Below are 17,296 nucleotides of genomic sequence, written 5' to 3' on the forward strand. Positions count from 1 at the left end.
ACTTTTCTACGTTTGCAGATGCTAGTAATGCAAAATGCATGATAAATTCTGAGCGTTCAATTAGAGCATTTCCAATTGTCTGCAGTCCCAGTTTGGCCCACCACAACGTGGTAATTTAAAAAAAAATAGCTGTCCGTGAAACTGTAGCTGGGCAACTCGATAAGGTTAGTGCTCGTCTATTGTTCGGTGCTACAATCATTATCCATCATTTAGTGAACCAACTATATAGTTGATGGTCTCGCGGCGCCCGACCCTAAAAAGAGGGTCTGGTGAAACTACAAAAAGTTTGGCGCTGCCGGAATGTTGGAAGCTTCCAATCAGATCGCTCCATTTCAAATTGATTATGTAATGCGTACATTTCAAAAGATTCGCGGCTTACTGTTAATTACATCCGGTGACTCTGCCGCTTAAACTCATTGAGAAAACAGCCATACAATTGTGTTGGGTTCGTTTTAATGTTGAATAAATAAAGTAGCGCTATTAGTTTGGTGATGCTGTAAGTGGATCTGGTTGAATGGATGTCGTGACGTAAACAGTGCACTTACGTAGCACGTAAAACGTCATCCAATAAACATTCCAGAGCTCAAACTTTTTGTACAGAGTTTCACCAGACCCTCTTTTTAGGGTCGGGCGCCGCGAGACTAACTAGTTGATAGATAGGCCTACTCAATTGAAAGTGATTAGTACTAGTCACTTCATGATGGCGTCGTCTTCAATCAAAATACCCGGCGGAAAAACCAGTAAGTATCCAGCTATACGCCTATAGATGTCATCATACACCACCTGTCATATGATGTCATTGTCGTGCTACCATAGACCCGGAGGTGTACTATTATCTATGGTGCTACATGCCAACCTTAGTCGGCATCTAAGTATAGGTGCCGGGAATGGAATTCACTGCCACCGCAACTAATTGAACTGAACACTTTAGGCCACTCCAATTGGTAATTATGTTTCTGGTCCACTGCCTGCATTCTTTTTTGGAAAATGTGAAATTTCAGAAATGCACTGGGAAAATGCCCGCATCAGATTTTTTTAAAAGCCAGATTTCAGAAACAAATATTGGGCTGCAACAATCAAACTATCATAATTTGCCTTTTATCAGTGAAAACCTGCAAGAAATGGGCATAGTGCAGTAGTGCATAGTACAGATCGATATACTCTAATAGAACAGTCAGTAAATCACAAAAATACTCTAACTGAGCATTCACTTCATTGTTGCTTTGTTGCTCGCCTACATCTAAAACTAAACTTCAAATGACCAGAAACATAAAAACAAATTGGAGTGGCCTTAGCTACATTTTCAAACTTGATTGTACAGCACTTATAATTTGTAATTGTTTGGCTTTGCTGTCTGCCCTCCCCCCCCCCCCCCCCCCCCTCCAAAAAAAAACAATAATAAACAAACAAACAAAAAAAGACATGCAGTGCTAGGATTTTTCAGTGAATAAAGAATGATGTAATAATTACCGAGATTATTATATCATTCCTTAGGGGTGTTTACCCACTGAAGAATCTTAGCAATAGCAATGCTGTCTGTCTGGCCAGCTAAAACTCTGTTTTGATGATTTTTCAGGGACAACAGCTTCAGCTGTGCATGCCACCATAGATATTAGAGCCTACGTAGGCTCTAATATCTATGGTGCCACTGCCCTGATATAGACAATATGTTTCCAGTTTAGTAGTTTCTCATCCTCAAGCAATGCGGAGGAGGGGGGAGAGGCTTACATTAATTAAAATTAAGGCAGGTTATATAGAGCCGGTACCTGTTACACTATTTCGCCGGCTATTTTGCTGGCAGTGGAGGCTAATGAGAATGATGCCTTGTGATGTCATTCAGCAGTAGTGCTGGCACTGCTGCTCACTCACTACTGGATGACGATTTGTGACGTCACCCATCAGCAGCTGTGAGCATGATGTACCCGCAATGCATTATGGTCCACGTGATTGTTTGTATACTGAAGGTTGCTGCTTTCGCGTGTGATAATAAAAAAGACGTTCAGCCAATGTCGGAATGGAAGTATCACGGAAACTTCCGGAGAAACATCGGAGAAGTAATCATGCTTTGTGACACATGATACATGGTGAAAAACCGATCCTTCAACAACTGCACCGCAAAATTTAATCAAAATTGCTACCTAACTCAATGTATCTAGGTGAAAATGGTGGACAGGTGTAGTGCGAAAGACCATGCAAGAAAGAATAACGGGTAGTGATTTCTGTACTCAATGTTGTTGAACACAATAAACCAGCTTAAGCACTAAAGGGATTTTTACAGTAGTAAATGAAGATGTGAGCTGAGATTGGGCGAACCCTTTGAAAACTTAGTACAGTGAATAATATATAGCTACTCTCATAAGCATCAAGGCATTTTAAGTGGGTGAAATCAATCGATCAAGACAAGTTTAAACGATCAAAAGTTTTATCCTAGTCACAAGAGTATCAACAAGCAGTGTGAGAGCTGGACATGATAGTACTTAGCTAACACCAGTTCCTTTAACAAGACAAACATCAAACATTATTTTTTAGTACAAGTATTACATAAACTCAATATTTTTTACCACTGACAGTCTTGGAAAAACCAGTTCCTTGACGTGGGAGCTCTCTTGACAGCAGCACAATGGTAGTGCCTCCATTTCAGGCAACCATCACAACCAATTTGATTATCATCTAGTGGTTGCCTGCAGCTGCTACACAGCCATCCCATTTCTTGAACCCTTTCTACAGAACTGAGAATTGCTGACCAACCAGTTGAGGTAAAGTAGGATTTGATTCGTTTCAGTTCTATGTTTTCATCTAAGCAAGAATTAGAAATATACTTTACTGCAAGCAGGCTCAGCTTCATTCCATCCAGGGCAGCTGCAATTGAAGACTCCTTGATAAACCATGATAGTATCACTATATAAAACATGGTGATGACAAGTAGTTCTTACACGACAATAAATCTGCATGAGAAAATTTTGTGTAAAGTTAGAGAGTGATTTGATGGGTTAAAATCTTTCACACACAACTGGGACTTCCGCTTGTTTTAAGTTGTTGCACAAGAACATTAGAACCTCTGTATCAGATCATTGTGGTTACATTTAAAATAATATAATTAATCCAGGGTTCAGTGTTAGGAATGATATGGAAAATAAGTGAAGTGCAATAGAAAGGGGTCAACAATATTTAAGAAAAAACATTCAGGGTTCAGTGTTAGCAGTGATATGGAAAATAAGAGTACAATTGAAAGGGGTCAAGAGGGAAGACATATTTAGTGGACGCTAAATATAATTTGGCATGCTAAATTGGTACAACCCAGTACACACTTATATTTGACACTGATGATCTGAATCCAAATAATGCACATTTATCCCATGCACTTAAATGTGGTACTTTTAGGGCAGCCGCAGCCCAAAACACACTACATATGGCATATTGCATACCATATTGAAAGGGCTTTCACATGAACACCCATGTAACTCCTAAGAGCTTTATTTATTCAACATTGATACTCAAACCAGTCACTCGTGTATACTCTCATAAAGTACTGTATACACTGACCCGATATCTACCAAAGTTAACAAAATTACCAACCTCTTTAATTATTTTTTGTTCTAAACTTTCTAGCCATATAGCACAGCCAAGAAGCAAACTGTTTTGCAGCATTCTTGCTGGCCAGTACATTGCTTAAGTAGCATAAGCGCTACATTAAGCATGTCATGTAATCTAAAACTAACCCTTTTCTTTTTCAAGGGGTGTTCTTCTCATAAATGGAGTCAGTTTTGACCCTTTATTTGCCTGTTTCTTTCAAGGGACACCAATCACTGTCTGACATATACCCTTAGGCCTTCCACGAATCGCCTGACTAGCATGTAGGAGGTCATTAGTTTGAATCCATGTGTTGGCAATTTTTTTCTTTCTAAACAATACCTTTTGTACACACCTTTTAAAAATATTATCTTGGCATGCAAAGCATGTGTTGATGCGTGATTTTAACAAAATTTAACACCCATCATCTGGAAAACTTAAAGTGCATAGCATAGGACAAATTCTGAACCTTTGCTTGCCATGCAGTAACTATAATTGCAAATTGTACATGTATTGGCTTTAAATTATGCACAAGTTCATTTCTCTTGACAATAAGGTAAATGTCATGTAGAAACTGAAACTGTGCTATGTGTACACCACCTGTCACGTAGGTACTGCCTTAGCTTGCATGTAGTTTAACTAACCCTGCATGTTTATTATTTCACTATACGTAGTTGAAAGATGGTATAAAGATTATAATACTTTAAAGCACTATCAACATGCATGCTACACAGCAATATAGGACACTGATATTTATGCTTGGTTCCCAACGCATTATTGTCACATTGGTTGTCCTGCATGTAAAGCAGGTACCAATGCTTTTGTTTGTTCTTTACAGCATGTTGAAGAAAGGAAGACTCGCAGAGCTACATTCCTGTCAAACCCACAGACAAACAACTTGGGTGTTTTGCATCAGTATACTTGCAGGATGGCATAAGTTCTATAAAAGTTACATCACCATGCATGTTACATAGCTACATGGTGTTTAATGCTTGGTCTCTGTTTCCAGCGTAAAACATTTAATGTGGATGGAGACAGTCCTACACATAGGGCAGGTACCAATGCTAGTTAAATATAAATTTGAAAAAAATTGGGCAGGTTTTTAGTTCATGCTTCCTCTAGCTAAAGATATCGAAACCAGTTTTTGGTCATCAATAGCTAATGAACACAGGTATATTTTATGTGACCCAGTCTGGAAAACCAGTCTTATTGCCTATTTAAAAGTATCGAGGAATGCCAGTTTTAAGTATTTAGTGTGTTGTAGCTCGCCAATGGTTTGAAGCTATGTGTACCAAATTTTCATGTGTTTTACACCAATTCCTTACCTTCCAGAGCATCCACTATGCAAGTAGCCAACAGCTAAGTTTCCTGCCATTTTACATAGTTTTATACTGAGGTTGACTGTGTCAAGTGAGCTCCAAAAGGGGAGGGAGGCAGAGCCCGGAAGGAGGGCAAGAGGCTGTTTAAAAATTGAAAAGGAAGGCGAAGGGATGAACTAGGCCAAGTTATGGATCATTAAGGTATCAAAACTGGCTTAAATAGAAAGAAATTCAGTCTTTCTTTATTCAACACATGGAGCTGTACAGCCACATACATACAGCCATCCACAGGCTGACCACAGCTCCATTAAGGTCCCACACCACATGTAGGATTGCCACTGGGCTTGGGAAAAGCAGCCAGCAAAAGCAGACCACTCAAGTCTAGCTGATTTTGATTGTGAAATTAGTTAGTTTATTTATGTAGCTTTGTGTTCTTGGTGAAAAATCGAACCTGCTGACATGGGCAATAAGACCAGTTTTCCCAGATCCAGTCACATATATAAATTTGATAAAAATTGGGCATTGTTTTCTGGTAGTAAAATGTGGTGTTCAAAAATCGATGGTTTTGTTCGAACATTGCATTTATCAGAACAGGGATACAATTAGCTGCACCTCTCATGCTATTAATCCAACTGATTATTGGAGGATAATTGCTGCTCAATAACCCAAGTTGTTCTTGTGTAGTGACATTCGTTACTAATTTTGTAGTAACCATCACTACCATGTAGTGACCTTCACTATACTGTGTAGTGAGGATCACTACAAGAGTAATGAAGGTCACTACAAAAGTAGTAAACGTCACTACTTGAAAATAGTGAGTATTGTGGCAGAAATTAGTAGTGAAATTCACTATTTCCTCTTTTGATGACAACTCACATGTCCAGAGACATAATCCATCCTGATTATCAACTTGGTCATCCTGCCTATTTTGATGTCTCTGTCCACATTACTACTCACCCTGCTCATATTTCTTCCTTCACTTCATGTGCTGGGATGGCTGCTGCAGCTGGAGAGGTGGCTAAGGATGCAAAGCACCTTGCCATTGTGGAGAAGGCAGGAGGTGATTTCATCCCACTAGTTGTGGAATGTTTTGGAGTCTGGATACCTTTTGCTTTGTGGATTCTTCATTCTATTGCTGATCATACCACTACCTGGAGTGGTATTTCACCTTAAGTGGCCAGAAGAAATTTACTTCAACAACTTTCTGTGTGTTTATGGATGAATAATGCTAGAATAATTTATGGGCTATGCAAGGTGGTGATGATGACTTTCCCCTTTCCCCATAGTTGTACTTTCTTCATTGTATAGTTTGTTTTGTACACTCTAATTGTAGTATTTGTTGTCATGTATTTTTTTTACTTAAAAAAACCCTAGCTCAAAAATTAATGCCTCGATATGGTTTCATTGCATGAAGATGACTGAAGACAAAAGAAAGGCAGGGCACAAAGGGCACAGACTCGTTGGAACCCCAAAAGACACTTCCCATGCACTGGTGAGTTTGTTATTGTGACGTAAAATGGTGGCCGTATGCTGCTTTGTTTGGCCGTGGTCAGGCAGGTGGGCAGACAGGCAGGCAGACAAAAATTGGAATTTGGGAGATTTACTTTAAAATCCTATATCCGCCTATAAGTGTTTATCGTTTTTAGTACTGTATTTGATGTTAGATGGACTAATATTATTCCGTAAAGGTGGATTTGTCACATAAGATGTTTTTTAAAGGCAGCATATTAGGTGGCACACATCATTTTAGGGGGATCCCTACTTAAATAGTACTACCGTACTGTTTGATAAACATTCATTGTGGCTTAGGTATATGGACGGTTGATTAATTTTGTGTACACACAGATTTGGTATCATTTGTAAGCAGGCCATTCTATACTGAATCTTGATGACAAGCAATTCTCCAGTTGTTATCTAATACCCTGAAAGGTCTTAGAATGCAATGCATGGATATTGATTCAACACAGCATTCTACCAGCTCCTTTGCTTTTGTAAGAAGATAATATAATAGACAATTAATTTCAATCCATTGTAACTTGTTGAAAACCATCTTCATTATTTCTCACAGTATAAGCCTATACATTGGTTAAGATCCAGAGTATAGCTATTTAGTGCTTTCTTTCTGTTTGAATTCAGTTTGTTACCATGTCAAATGATTAGATATTATGGGGACTATCTCAAATACCCATTTGACTGGGTGATGCATGTGATCTGATTAGTCTAAGTAGTTCAAGTGTGAGGAAAATTTTATATTCGAGGGAGGTCATCTACACCTGCAGCTATACTAGCAGTTAATTCTTACTTCAGTCATATACAGAGCATATAGCCATGACCAAAGTAGGGATTAAATATCCACTATAATATATATAGCTGCAGGTGTAGATGGCCTCCTTGTGTCATTGCTTTTTATTTCTGTGATGCTTGTTCGTTTACTTTTTTGTAAACTGATAAACCAACACATACAGCATCAAAGGTGCCAACCAGATATATAGCTATTGGGTCATTCCATGTCAAATCAACAAGGAATTTAGAGTCACCTCTCGGATTTTGACGAAACTTGGTGTGTTTGTAGTACCTGTGGTGCTTATCACTCATGCAAATTTTTAGCTCCATACATTCCATAGTTTCTAATTTATGACCACAAATATTTTGAATATTTCATGAAAATTTGGTCCATCTCCAGTTACAAAATTGACTGCAACTTTGTACTGTGTAAATATTTTTAAACACAATTTTCACAGATTGAAGACTGTTGACTGATCTTTCCAGTGATCCCTAAATTATGGGATATCTACTTAATTATGGTTCAAAAGTACTTCATTGAAAACTTTAATCCTTTATATTTTGAAAAATGCAGCTTGAAATTTTTCACATTCTTTTGTGAATAATGATTGGGTCATTGTCTATGTTTGCTAACATTTTTGTGGTGGGACCACAATGTGCTCAAGAGATATTATGAATTATGTTGTGGTCTGCGGTGGAATTTGCTGTCTATTATTGCTGTATTGGAGTGTACAACTCCAGTAACCACTCATAACAAGGCCATGCCAAGTTTGTCTTAGAGAGTGAAGGTGTCTAGGTACATTGCAACCTGTATTAGTGACCGCCTGTACTGAAAGACCATCTATAAGCTGCAGTTAATTTATACTTTAACTGGATCTTAATGTATAGCACCAAACCATCAATCTTTTCTAGCAAATCCAAAAATGGTCCTTATTAACAGGTTGACTAAAAATGAGATCATCATGCATCCATAAAGACATTAATGTTGTACCATCTCTTCAGTTATACCTTATTTATTAGGTAAAATCTTGCCATAATGCACTTACATACATATCCCAACTCTACACTATTCAAGTTACGTACATGGCTGCATAGGTACAACAGACCTCCTCAAAAAGGATATCTGGGTACCTTATTAATAGCCTCATGATCTTACTTTATAGCTGTACATACATTTTGGACCCAAGACAAGTCTGTGGTTTCTCAAAAATGAACACTTCATCAATGGTCCAGGGAATAGAAGAGTTACACTATATACGGTAGATGCATTATTTGTACCAAAAGTTTTTATGTTATTAACACTCGCTTGCACCTCAATGCGTGATTTATAGTACTGTAATTACTAAAATTAATGGTTTTTCAAAGTATTTTGTGTTCACGTTTTGAAGATCAGTACAGGTAAATGTTAAATATGTGGTCGACATGTTTACTTCCACGTGAGTATGTGTATGAATTTATGACTTGATCTTCAAAGTGGTCGTGAATGTACAGTAATGTAGTAATTAATTTCACACAATGAGGTACAATTAATGCATGTATATGGTAAAACCCCTCCATTGCTAGGACCATAATAAAGTGCTCATATTACAGAAGCCACAGAAGTATCTTGGTCTAAATGTATGTGTACCGCTAGAGTGGGAGTACAGAACAGGTGTCCTCGTTATCAAGGTATCCAGGTATCCCTTCTGAGGAGTTCTGTTGTATGTATCTATGCAGCCACATACGGAACTTAAATATGGCTAAGTCCACTACAGTGGGACTCAACTTAATAAAGAAGGTACTTGTGAAGAGATGGTACAACATTTACATAATGTTTATGGACACGTGGTGGTCAGATCTTTAATTTATAGTCAACCTGTCTAATAAGGACCAATTTTGGATTTGCTAGAAAGGGATGATGCTTTGGTACTATACATTAAAGAAGATAACTTAACTGCAGCACATAGATGGCCTTTCAATACAGGTGGTCACTAATACAGGTTGCAATGTACCTAGACACCTTCATTCTCTAAGACAAACTTGGCAAAGCCTTGTTGTGGGTGGTTATTGGAGGTGTACACTCCAATACAGCAATAATAGACAGCAAATTCCACCGCATACCACAATATAATTCATTATATCTCTTGAGCCCATTGTGGTCCCACCACAAAAATTTTATCAAACATAGACTATGACCCAATCATTATTCACTAAAGAATTTGAAAAATTTCAAGCAGCATTTCTCAAAATATAAAGGACTAAAGTTTTCAATGAAGTACTTTTGAACCATAATTAAGTAGATATCCCATAATTTAGGGATCACTGGAAAGGTCAATCAACAGTCTTCCATCAGTGAAAATTGTGTATAAAAATATTTACACAGTGCAAAGTTGCAGTCAATTTTATAACTAGAGATGGACCAAATTTTCATGAAATATTCAAAATATTTGTGGTCATAAATCAGAAACTATGGAATGTATAGAGCTAAAAATTTTCATGAGTTATAAGCACCACAGGTACTACAAACACACCAAGTTTCATCAAAATCTGAGAGGTGACCCTAAATTCCTTGTTGATTTGACATGGAATGACCCTATTATAAAAATCAATTAACACATGTCCCAACTATCAAGTACTGGAAAGTGCTGTGGCCATGAATTTCAGTTTTGTTCCACCCATAATACAACATTACAAATGTAACAGTATGAGGAGTGCCTCTGCAATTAATCCAGTACTAATGGAAATTGCAACTAAATGTGTACCCTGACTATCAATTACTGAGAAGTGAAATGGCTATTATGCTTTGTTTTCAGGTGAGTTCTATACCCACTATACAGCGTTACAAATGGAGAACAGCATGAGGAGTGTCTCTGCAATTAATTCAATTCTTGTGATAGCCAGCTCCGCTGAAGCCATCATGTACATGTGTTACCACAAATCAACACCCATGTGTTAGTGGAGAAAGAAATAGGACACAAAGGAGGACAAAGGTAAGTAGGTAAGTCCATGATGCACGCACTGTAGTTGCTGCAGTTGGCAAAAAGGCATATGTCTTGGGCCAAAACATAGCCTTAACCATAGTTGAGAGTTATACTTGGCTGGAGAAATCAGTTAGTTAGTCAGCTAGTCTGGCAGTCAGGAGAAAATTCAATTTTATTTAAAATTCCACAGAAACTGTTTGGAAGGGTTTGGGATCACTCTGCAGGAATTTTTGAGCTTCGTTATACCTAACCAATACTACCAAGCTGTCATGAAGGGAAAATGAGGCTGGTTTTAGTGTGATATTTTTGGCCATAAAAGTTCAAACCTTTGTGATCCCTACTATACAGTGCTACCGTACTGTTAACGTTGCATCTCTGTTTGTTGTAGTTCCAATTATAACCCATTATTAAAAGTAGTATCTCTTAATTGTTTGTACTATGCAATTGAATGTTATAAGGTTAAGATGACCTGCTTTAGGGGCAATCTCCTTATCAACAATCCTTGATTAGATCTCAACAGTGTTGGGGGTAACACGTTACGTAATAATTAATACTTATGTGGTAACTAAGTAATACACTATAAAAACAGGTAATATAACTCCGGTTACTTTACTTATGAATGTAACACATTACCTAAGTAATGAAGTTACTGTAACGAGTCTAATATTAAGTAATATTTTACTACAAGTAATGAAAGTTACTAATCTTGATAGTGATCCACTGAGTAACGCCTAGCCACAACGAAGTAACAAAACCTACTGAATGAAGCTTATTCAGCAGCTTCTTAAGTTATTTATATCCAAGATTTACACATTGTCCAACAACGCAATCATGTCACGTGATAAGGTGGTATAGTTGCACACATGACAGCTTAACGCTATGGACACAAAGTAATATAATATGTAATATTATTATAGTTATTTTATTTTATGGGTAATATGTAGTATGTAATGAGTTACTTTAAAAAGCAATTACCCCAACACTGGATCTCAAAGATTACACTAAATGTATGGTAGATAATTATCAATAAAATTTTGCAATTAAACTGCAGCATTATACTTACCATATTCTGCAAACATTATAGGAGATGAAAGACCTGCTGAACGTGACACTAACAGTCATGTTGTCCCACATTGTGCCACAGAGTGGAGGGAGTTGGGACTAGCCCTAGGTGTGACATCTTCACAGCTTGACATTATCAATGTCGATTATCCTAGCAGTTGTGAGGAGAGGTGTAGAGTGATGCTAAAGAAATGGCTACGACAAGATCCTTTAGCAAATTGGGGTAAGCTGGTTGATGCTATTCATTCTGCTACTCTATCATCATCATCCATTGCTACTAGAGGTGAACTACAGCAAATTATTAGAATTGTCACAAATAAATTTCTTTGTGTAGGGACTGTGGTCTCCCAGTTGTTTCAGCATGTAAAAAGAGTCTATAGGCAAACAAGGTTTGATGTTGGGAAGGAGACTTGGCCTCCAGAGCAACCTAAAGAATTCACTCCAGTAGCATTTGTATATTATGAAGACCAGCGTAACATGAAAGAAGCTACCAGAATCACTAAAGCAGTTCACACTGGTCACATCAGTGACATAATTTCTGTAGCTAGTGGTCAGCCAGTGGCCAAACACCACCAGGTAGATAGTCATAGGTCATTGAGAGAAGCTCTTCAAACTAGTAAGGTGACAAAAGATATTTTCGATATTCTGGTGCTTTTTGAACAGAGTGGTGTTCCACAAACAATCCTAATAGAAGGTGCCCCTGGGATTGGAAAATCATTTGTACTGAAACACATAGCTTATAAGTGGGCTGAAGGAAAAGTAATGATGAAGTTTCATCTACTGTTGTTGGTATGTCTCAGAGACCCCAGTGTTCAGAATTTGACTTCACTACATGAGCTTCTGCAGTTGTCCCTTAAGCACATCACCAATGCTCAAATGGATATTGTTACTTGCAGTCATCATGTAAAACAAAGTGGTGGAAAGTCTGTTGCATTGCTACTTGATGGCTATGATGAGTTCCCTGAAAATCTGAGAGAAAACAGTTTAATAGCTGATATCATAAATCGTCTGGTGATCCCTGAGTGTGGCTTGGTAGTATCATCTCGTCCTCATGCTTCACAAAATCTCCGTAACAGGGCCACCCTCCGAGTTGACATTCTGGGATTTACTGAAAAAGAACAAGAACACTTTATTCAACAATCATTAAAACGGCAACCTCACAAAATTCCACAGCTTACTAGGTATCTTCAGGATCACATGGCCATTAGTAGTCTTTGCTTTACACCATTTAACATGCTTGTCTTACTGTTTCTCCACAAACAGGGATTTGTCCTACCAAACAATTCTACTGAGTTATACAAGCTTTTTATTTGCCTCACTATATGCAGACACCTTGCCAAATATGGTCATACTATCCCTCAACCTATTAAAGATCTTGAAAATCTTCCAGACCCCTGCTGCAAAGTTATTCAACAACTATCAAGGCTTTCCTTACTGGCACTAAACAACAACCAGCTAATATTCAGCTTGGAACAAATTAAGTCTCTCTGTCCACAACTAGAAGTTGTACCAGAAGCCATCAATGGCTTTGGACTTTTGCAAGTTGTAGAACATGTTGACATTTTCAATATTACAAAAACATTCAATTTCATCCACTTCTCCATACAGGAATACCTTGCAGCTTACTATGTCATTAACCTTCCACCAGATGAAGAGATCTCCATACTTGAAAAGTATTTTTGGAGTGATGTCCATTACAATATGTTTAACTTCTATGTTACACTTACAAAAGGACAAAGGCCATCATTTAAGCGGTTCCTTTGTAGCGGAAATAGCACAACAGTCATTCATAATAAATTCCTAAGAGACAAGTTGCAATGTTTCCGTCTTTATCGAATCTTCTATGAGGCTGGTGACAGTGCAATGTGTCAAATAGTTGATGGGAAGATTACTAAAAAGGTAATTAGTTTAATGGGAACCACTCTATCATCTAACAACTTAGAAGATATAGCAACATTTCTAACCTGCTCATCCCAAAAAAACTGGAAGTGGCTTGATTTGAATAGCTGTCATATTCAAGATTACGGACTCCGATTGTTGCACCATAGTCTACATCGTAGTGACATTACAATAGAAGACATCAGATTGGATAACAATGACCTTTCTTCATCCTCAGATAGTCTTCTCAATGATATCGTCTTAAACTGTAAGGTGAAGGTGTTGAATATTGGCAGCAATAAAGCTATTGGAGAAACCCAACAATTCATTACTACAATGTTATTAGATCCTTCAACATCGATAGAAGGACTGTCCATGTATTATAACAACTACTCCACCGGATGGGCCACTTACTTGTTTTGCTCACTGAAGAAGAACAAAACATTGAAGGTTCTAGGGATCAATGGGAACAAAATATCTGATGATGTGTGTGAGGTGATTTGTGGAGCATTATCTGTTAATAATACTCTGAGGGAACTGTATATGAGCAGTAACCCAATTACTGCACAAGCCTCTCAACTGATCCTGGATTCCCTCAATAATAATAATAATACATTAGAATATCTAGCACTTCCCAACTACCCTGAAGATTTTACCAAGGAGATTATTTCACTACAACAAGTTGTTATTAAAATGCGAAAAAACAGGGGCTGTGATGTAAAGCTGGAAATTGTGTTTGGTTGGTAATGGTAGAGAATTCTTCTATTATTACACTTGTACTAAAATTTAATGTTTATTGATCATGTTTTATTTAATAGACCTTTCCAACATACAGGTGGTTAGCTGCAGCAGTACTTATAAGTATACCTAGTTGCATTGCTTGATACTGAAGCAGATTTCTAGCCAAGGGAGTGTATATAGTAAACCTGTCGACTGCATGCCCTCAGTGCCACAGGTAATCTTGCTTGCTCTGCTTTTTTAGTTATCATTATATAGGCTCCTATAATTTATAGGCTTGTGGTATACTTCCTTTTGTGTACATTTATCCCTCCCATGCAAACTTTGTATATATGAAGTGATAAAACTGCAATGGGGTACTTATTATATCTTATTTAACATTGATTGTTAAACAAACTGTATAAGATATCTTGCAGGTTTTCATAAGTATATAGCATGCAAGCACTGAGCCCGCAAACACACTAATCTTGCAGTTATACTGGCAGACAGACTGAAGGTTTGGCAATGTTGGCATGCAATTTTTTTGTGAAAAATATCAATATATTGGTGCTTCTGTATGTTTTCTTATTCTCAGATTTAACGCTAGATTAAACATTAGATATACAGTTACACTATAGCACTCTGTCACAAAGGTTCATTTCATCATTAATGTTTCTATAATATTTATATAATGACTTTTGGGGGCACTATTTTGTTTGGGGAAATATACTGTATGAAATTAAAGAGTCATTAAAAAGTGAATGGAATGACAAGTGTCATGATCAATGTATGCCCAACATTGATTTATGTAAATATCCCATGAACAAATATATTTAGAATGCCAGATTAAAAATATACATCGTGAACCACAGTAGTGGTTCATAATAGAGATCGCCTATATTTTAGCCAAAATCCTAATAGAACACACACCTAAACACCACCTTAGGAAGCTCCCCCAAGAAGCCTTAGAAGATAATTTGGAAGAGGTATAGGTCACTGAAAATATGAAGTCAAAGGAACCAACAAAAGTCTTTTTTAAGGAAGTGGTTACTGAACCGAAAGGTTTTTATTTTCGCGTCTAGTAGTTTCCCCGAGCATTCGACTTTAGGGGGTGCGAAAAGTAGCAGGCTCAGGTTCGTCTTTGGTTTTTTCTTCTTCACCTTTAGGTTATGCTCTTCTTACTGTATATAGTGAGACTACTACGTGAGTAGCATTTATAATGTAGAAAAGTAGGGGTAGTGGGTAGCTAGCAGCGGTAGCACAGTGGTTAGCCCACCACCTACAGTTGCAGTTATCCAGGGTTTGAGCCCAGGTTGAGTTTTGTGGTCTTTTTTTCTCATTTAGTGACCCTTTTTTGTCTAAGTTTTATTGTCGGTTCAATAGCGAGTCCGGCTTATCGAACCGACTCTTGGTTCAGTAACCACTACCATTTTTTAAATAACTGAAATATGCCATTTTGTTCATCTTATATTTATTTATTTTCCACAGAACAAGAGCAAAATGTGAATATTTTTGGGGATAAAAAACTACATAACTTTCCTTCCTATGTCTTTCTTCACATCCATGACCTATTTTTAAATGCATATTACAATGATAACACCCATTCTCAAGCAAATTTGCTTCTTGTAGGTTCACTCTGCCATTGAACCGAGTATAGGAATAACTTGAAAATTGGTGTGTAGATAGGCTGATCATTGTAGCAGTGCCTTTTGATAGTTTGGATAGCAATAGGGTTACAGCGACAAAGTTATAAAGCAAAAACCAAACAAGTGTAAAATCGCGGGATCAAGATACTCTAATAGAGCAGTCACCACGGAGTAAAAAGGTATACAAAAAATGTCAGGAAAACTTACCAGAGTTCAAACCAGGGACCTCCATACTTAACACCTGCATCCTTAACCATGCACTGAACCACTGCTATCTTGGCTGATCACCTCACTTAATTTCTGCGTTATAAATGAAATTCTCGTGAAATTTCTAGTTTAAATCTGCTTATAATTAAATATTTGTAATTTCATAGACCTACCAACCCTAGATTGTTCTAAAGCATTCTATGTATAGGCTCTATTAGAAATCCTCAAAAAATGTGCACTCTATTAGATAGTAAATCATGCAATGCAATACATTTATAAGTCTGTCTTCAATAATCATTATTGTGTCTGCATAGAAAAGAAGAAATGAGAGTAAAAACAAACCTCAAAGTTAGCCATAGGCTGGTTTTGGGGCCTTAGAAAGTACAAAAAGAAGTGAAATCCAGTTAATCCACACAAAAACAGCCAAGCTGTGAAAAAATGGTGCAGCCTTAAAAAGTCTGGGTGAAAAAGTTGGGAAATCAAAGGTGGCAGCCAAGAAATGGCTGCAATGATGTAAATTTTAATAATGGCTGTGTGCATTGTTAAAATTTATTAGCATTAACACCATTGCAGACATTTATTGGCTGCTGCCTTTGACTTCACAACTTTTTCACCCAAGGCCGCACCATTTTTTTACAGCTTGGCTGCTTTTGTGTTGATTGTGTTAACAAGTATCTAATCTATTCATGTTAACACATTCATTTGAAAACCTTATATCATTACCTATAATTATTTAACCACAGTATATTAAATTCATACTAGAGCAATAATGTTGTTGTGTACCACTGTGTACTTGACTTACTGTGATCACATAGCTGCACAAGTGTGAATGTCTATATGATAAATCAGAAACCATACTATTGTTGACCACAGCATGCTATACACTGCCTATAGTTGGATGTGTCAAAGCTGTATAGTACAAAGTATACATTCAATAGTAATGAAAAAATATACTGGTGTTTGCTAACTCTGATAATATTAACTGACTATATATACTTACTGTATACATGATGACTGACTTGAAACACATGTATGTTTAATAGGGCTGGGAGATTATATCGATTATGGGATTAATTGTGATTGTGTTTGAACATCGTGATGTTGATATGTATTATATGAACATCGTGATGTTGTGACATCACATGTAAACAAATTCAAAATGGTGACACATATTATTGTGGCTGGAAAACAAGCCTTCTGAGACAGTTCATTGTGTGAATAAATCTTACTACTGAAAAAGCTTACCTGTTACAAACCGTTGAATTTTTAAGGACACTATTATTCAGTATACTTGAACTATAACTGGTCTGATCAGTTGCACCTTGTTTTGTAATTTATACAAAGTTATGCATATACGATAGTTTCATGCATGTAAAGACATAACATCGTGATTGTTATCATAATTGTGATATGTTACATTCTACAATCGTGAAGGTAGCAAAATTTCATAATCACTCAGCCCTAATGTTTAGTACTGTGTTATATCAAGCACCACCAGCACCTCTTATTATCACTTTAGCTATCCACAAATGGATTTATAAAAAGTAAATAAACTAGTACAAAAATATTTTAAAAATTTAATTAAAACATGGGAATAGAGATCGCTGAAAAAAGTAAACAAGATTAAAACAAGCCAGCATGTTAAACACGCACA

The 17,296-nt window shown here is 37.1% G+C and overlaps 1 protein-coding gene across 1 annotated transcript; it reads left to right on the forward strand.

Moving 5' to 3' along the window:
• The first annotated feature begins 614 nt into the window (after nt 1-614).
• LOC136250471 (protein NLRC3-like) lies at nt 615-13,880 on the forward strand. Its single transcript, XM_066042678.1, has 3 exons — nt 615-740; nt 11,217-11,477; nt 11,529-13,880. The coding sequence occupies exons 1-3, from the start codon at nt 698-700 to the stop codon at nt 13,817-13,819; spliced, it is 2,595 nt and encodes an 864-aa protein (XP_065898750.1). The 5' UTR covers nt 615-697; the 3' UTR covers nt 13,820-13,880.
• Nucleotides 13,881-17,296: the final 3,416 nt, after the last annotated feature.

The sequence above is a fragment of the Dysidea avara genome, chromosome 3 (genome assembly GCF_963678975.1).
Source record: "Dysidea avara chromosome 3, odDysAvar1.4, whole genome shotgun sequence".
Lineage (NCBI taxonomy): Eukaryota > Metazoa > Porifera > Demospongiae > Dictyoceratida > Dysideidae > Dysidea > Dysidea avara.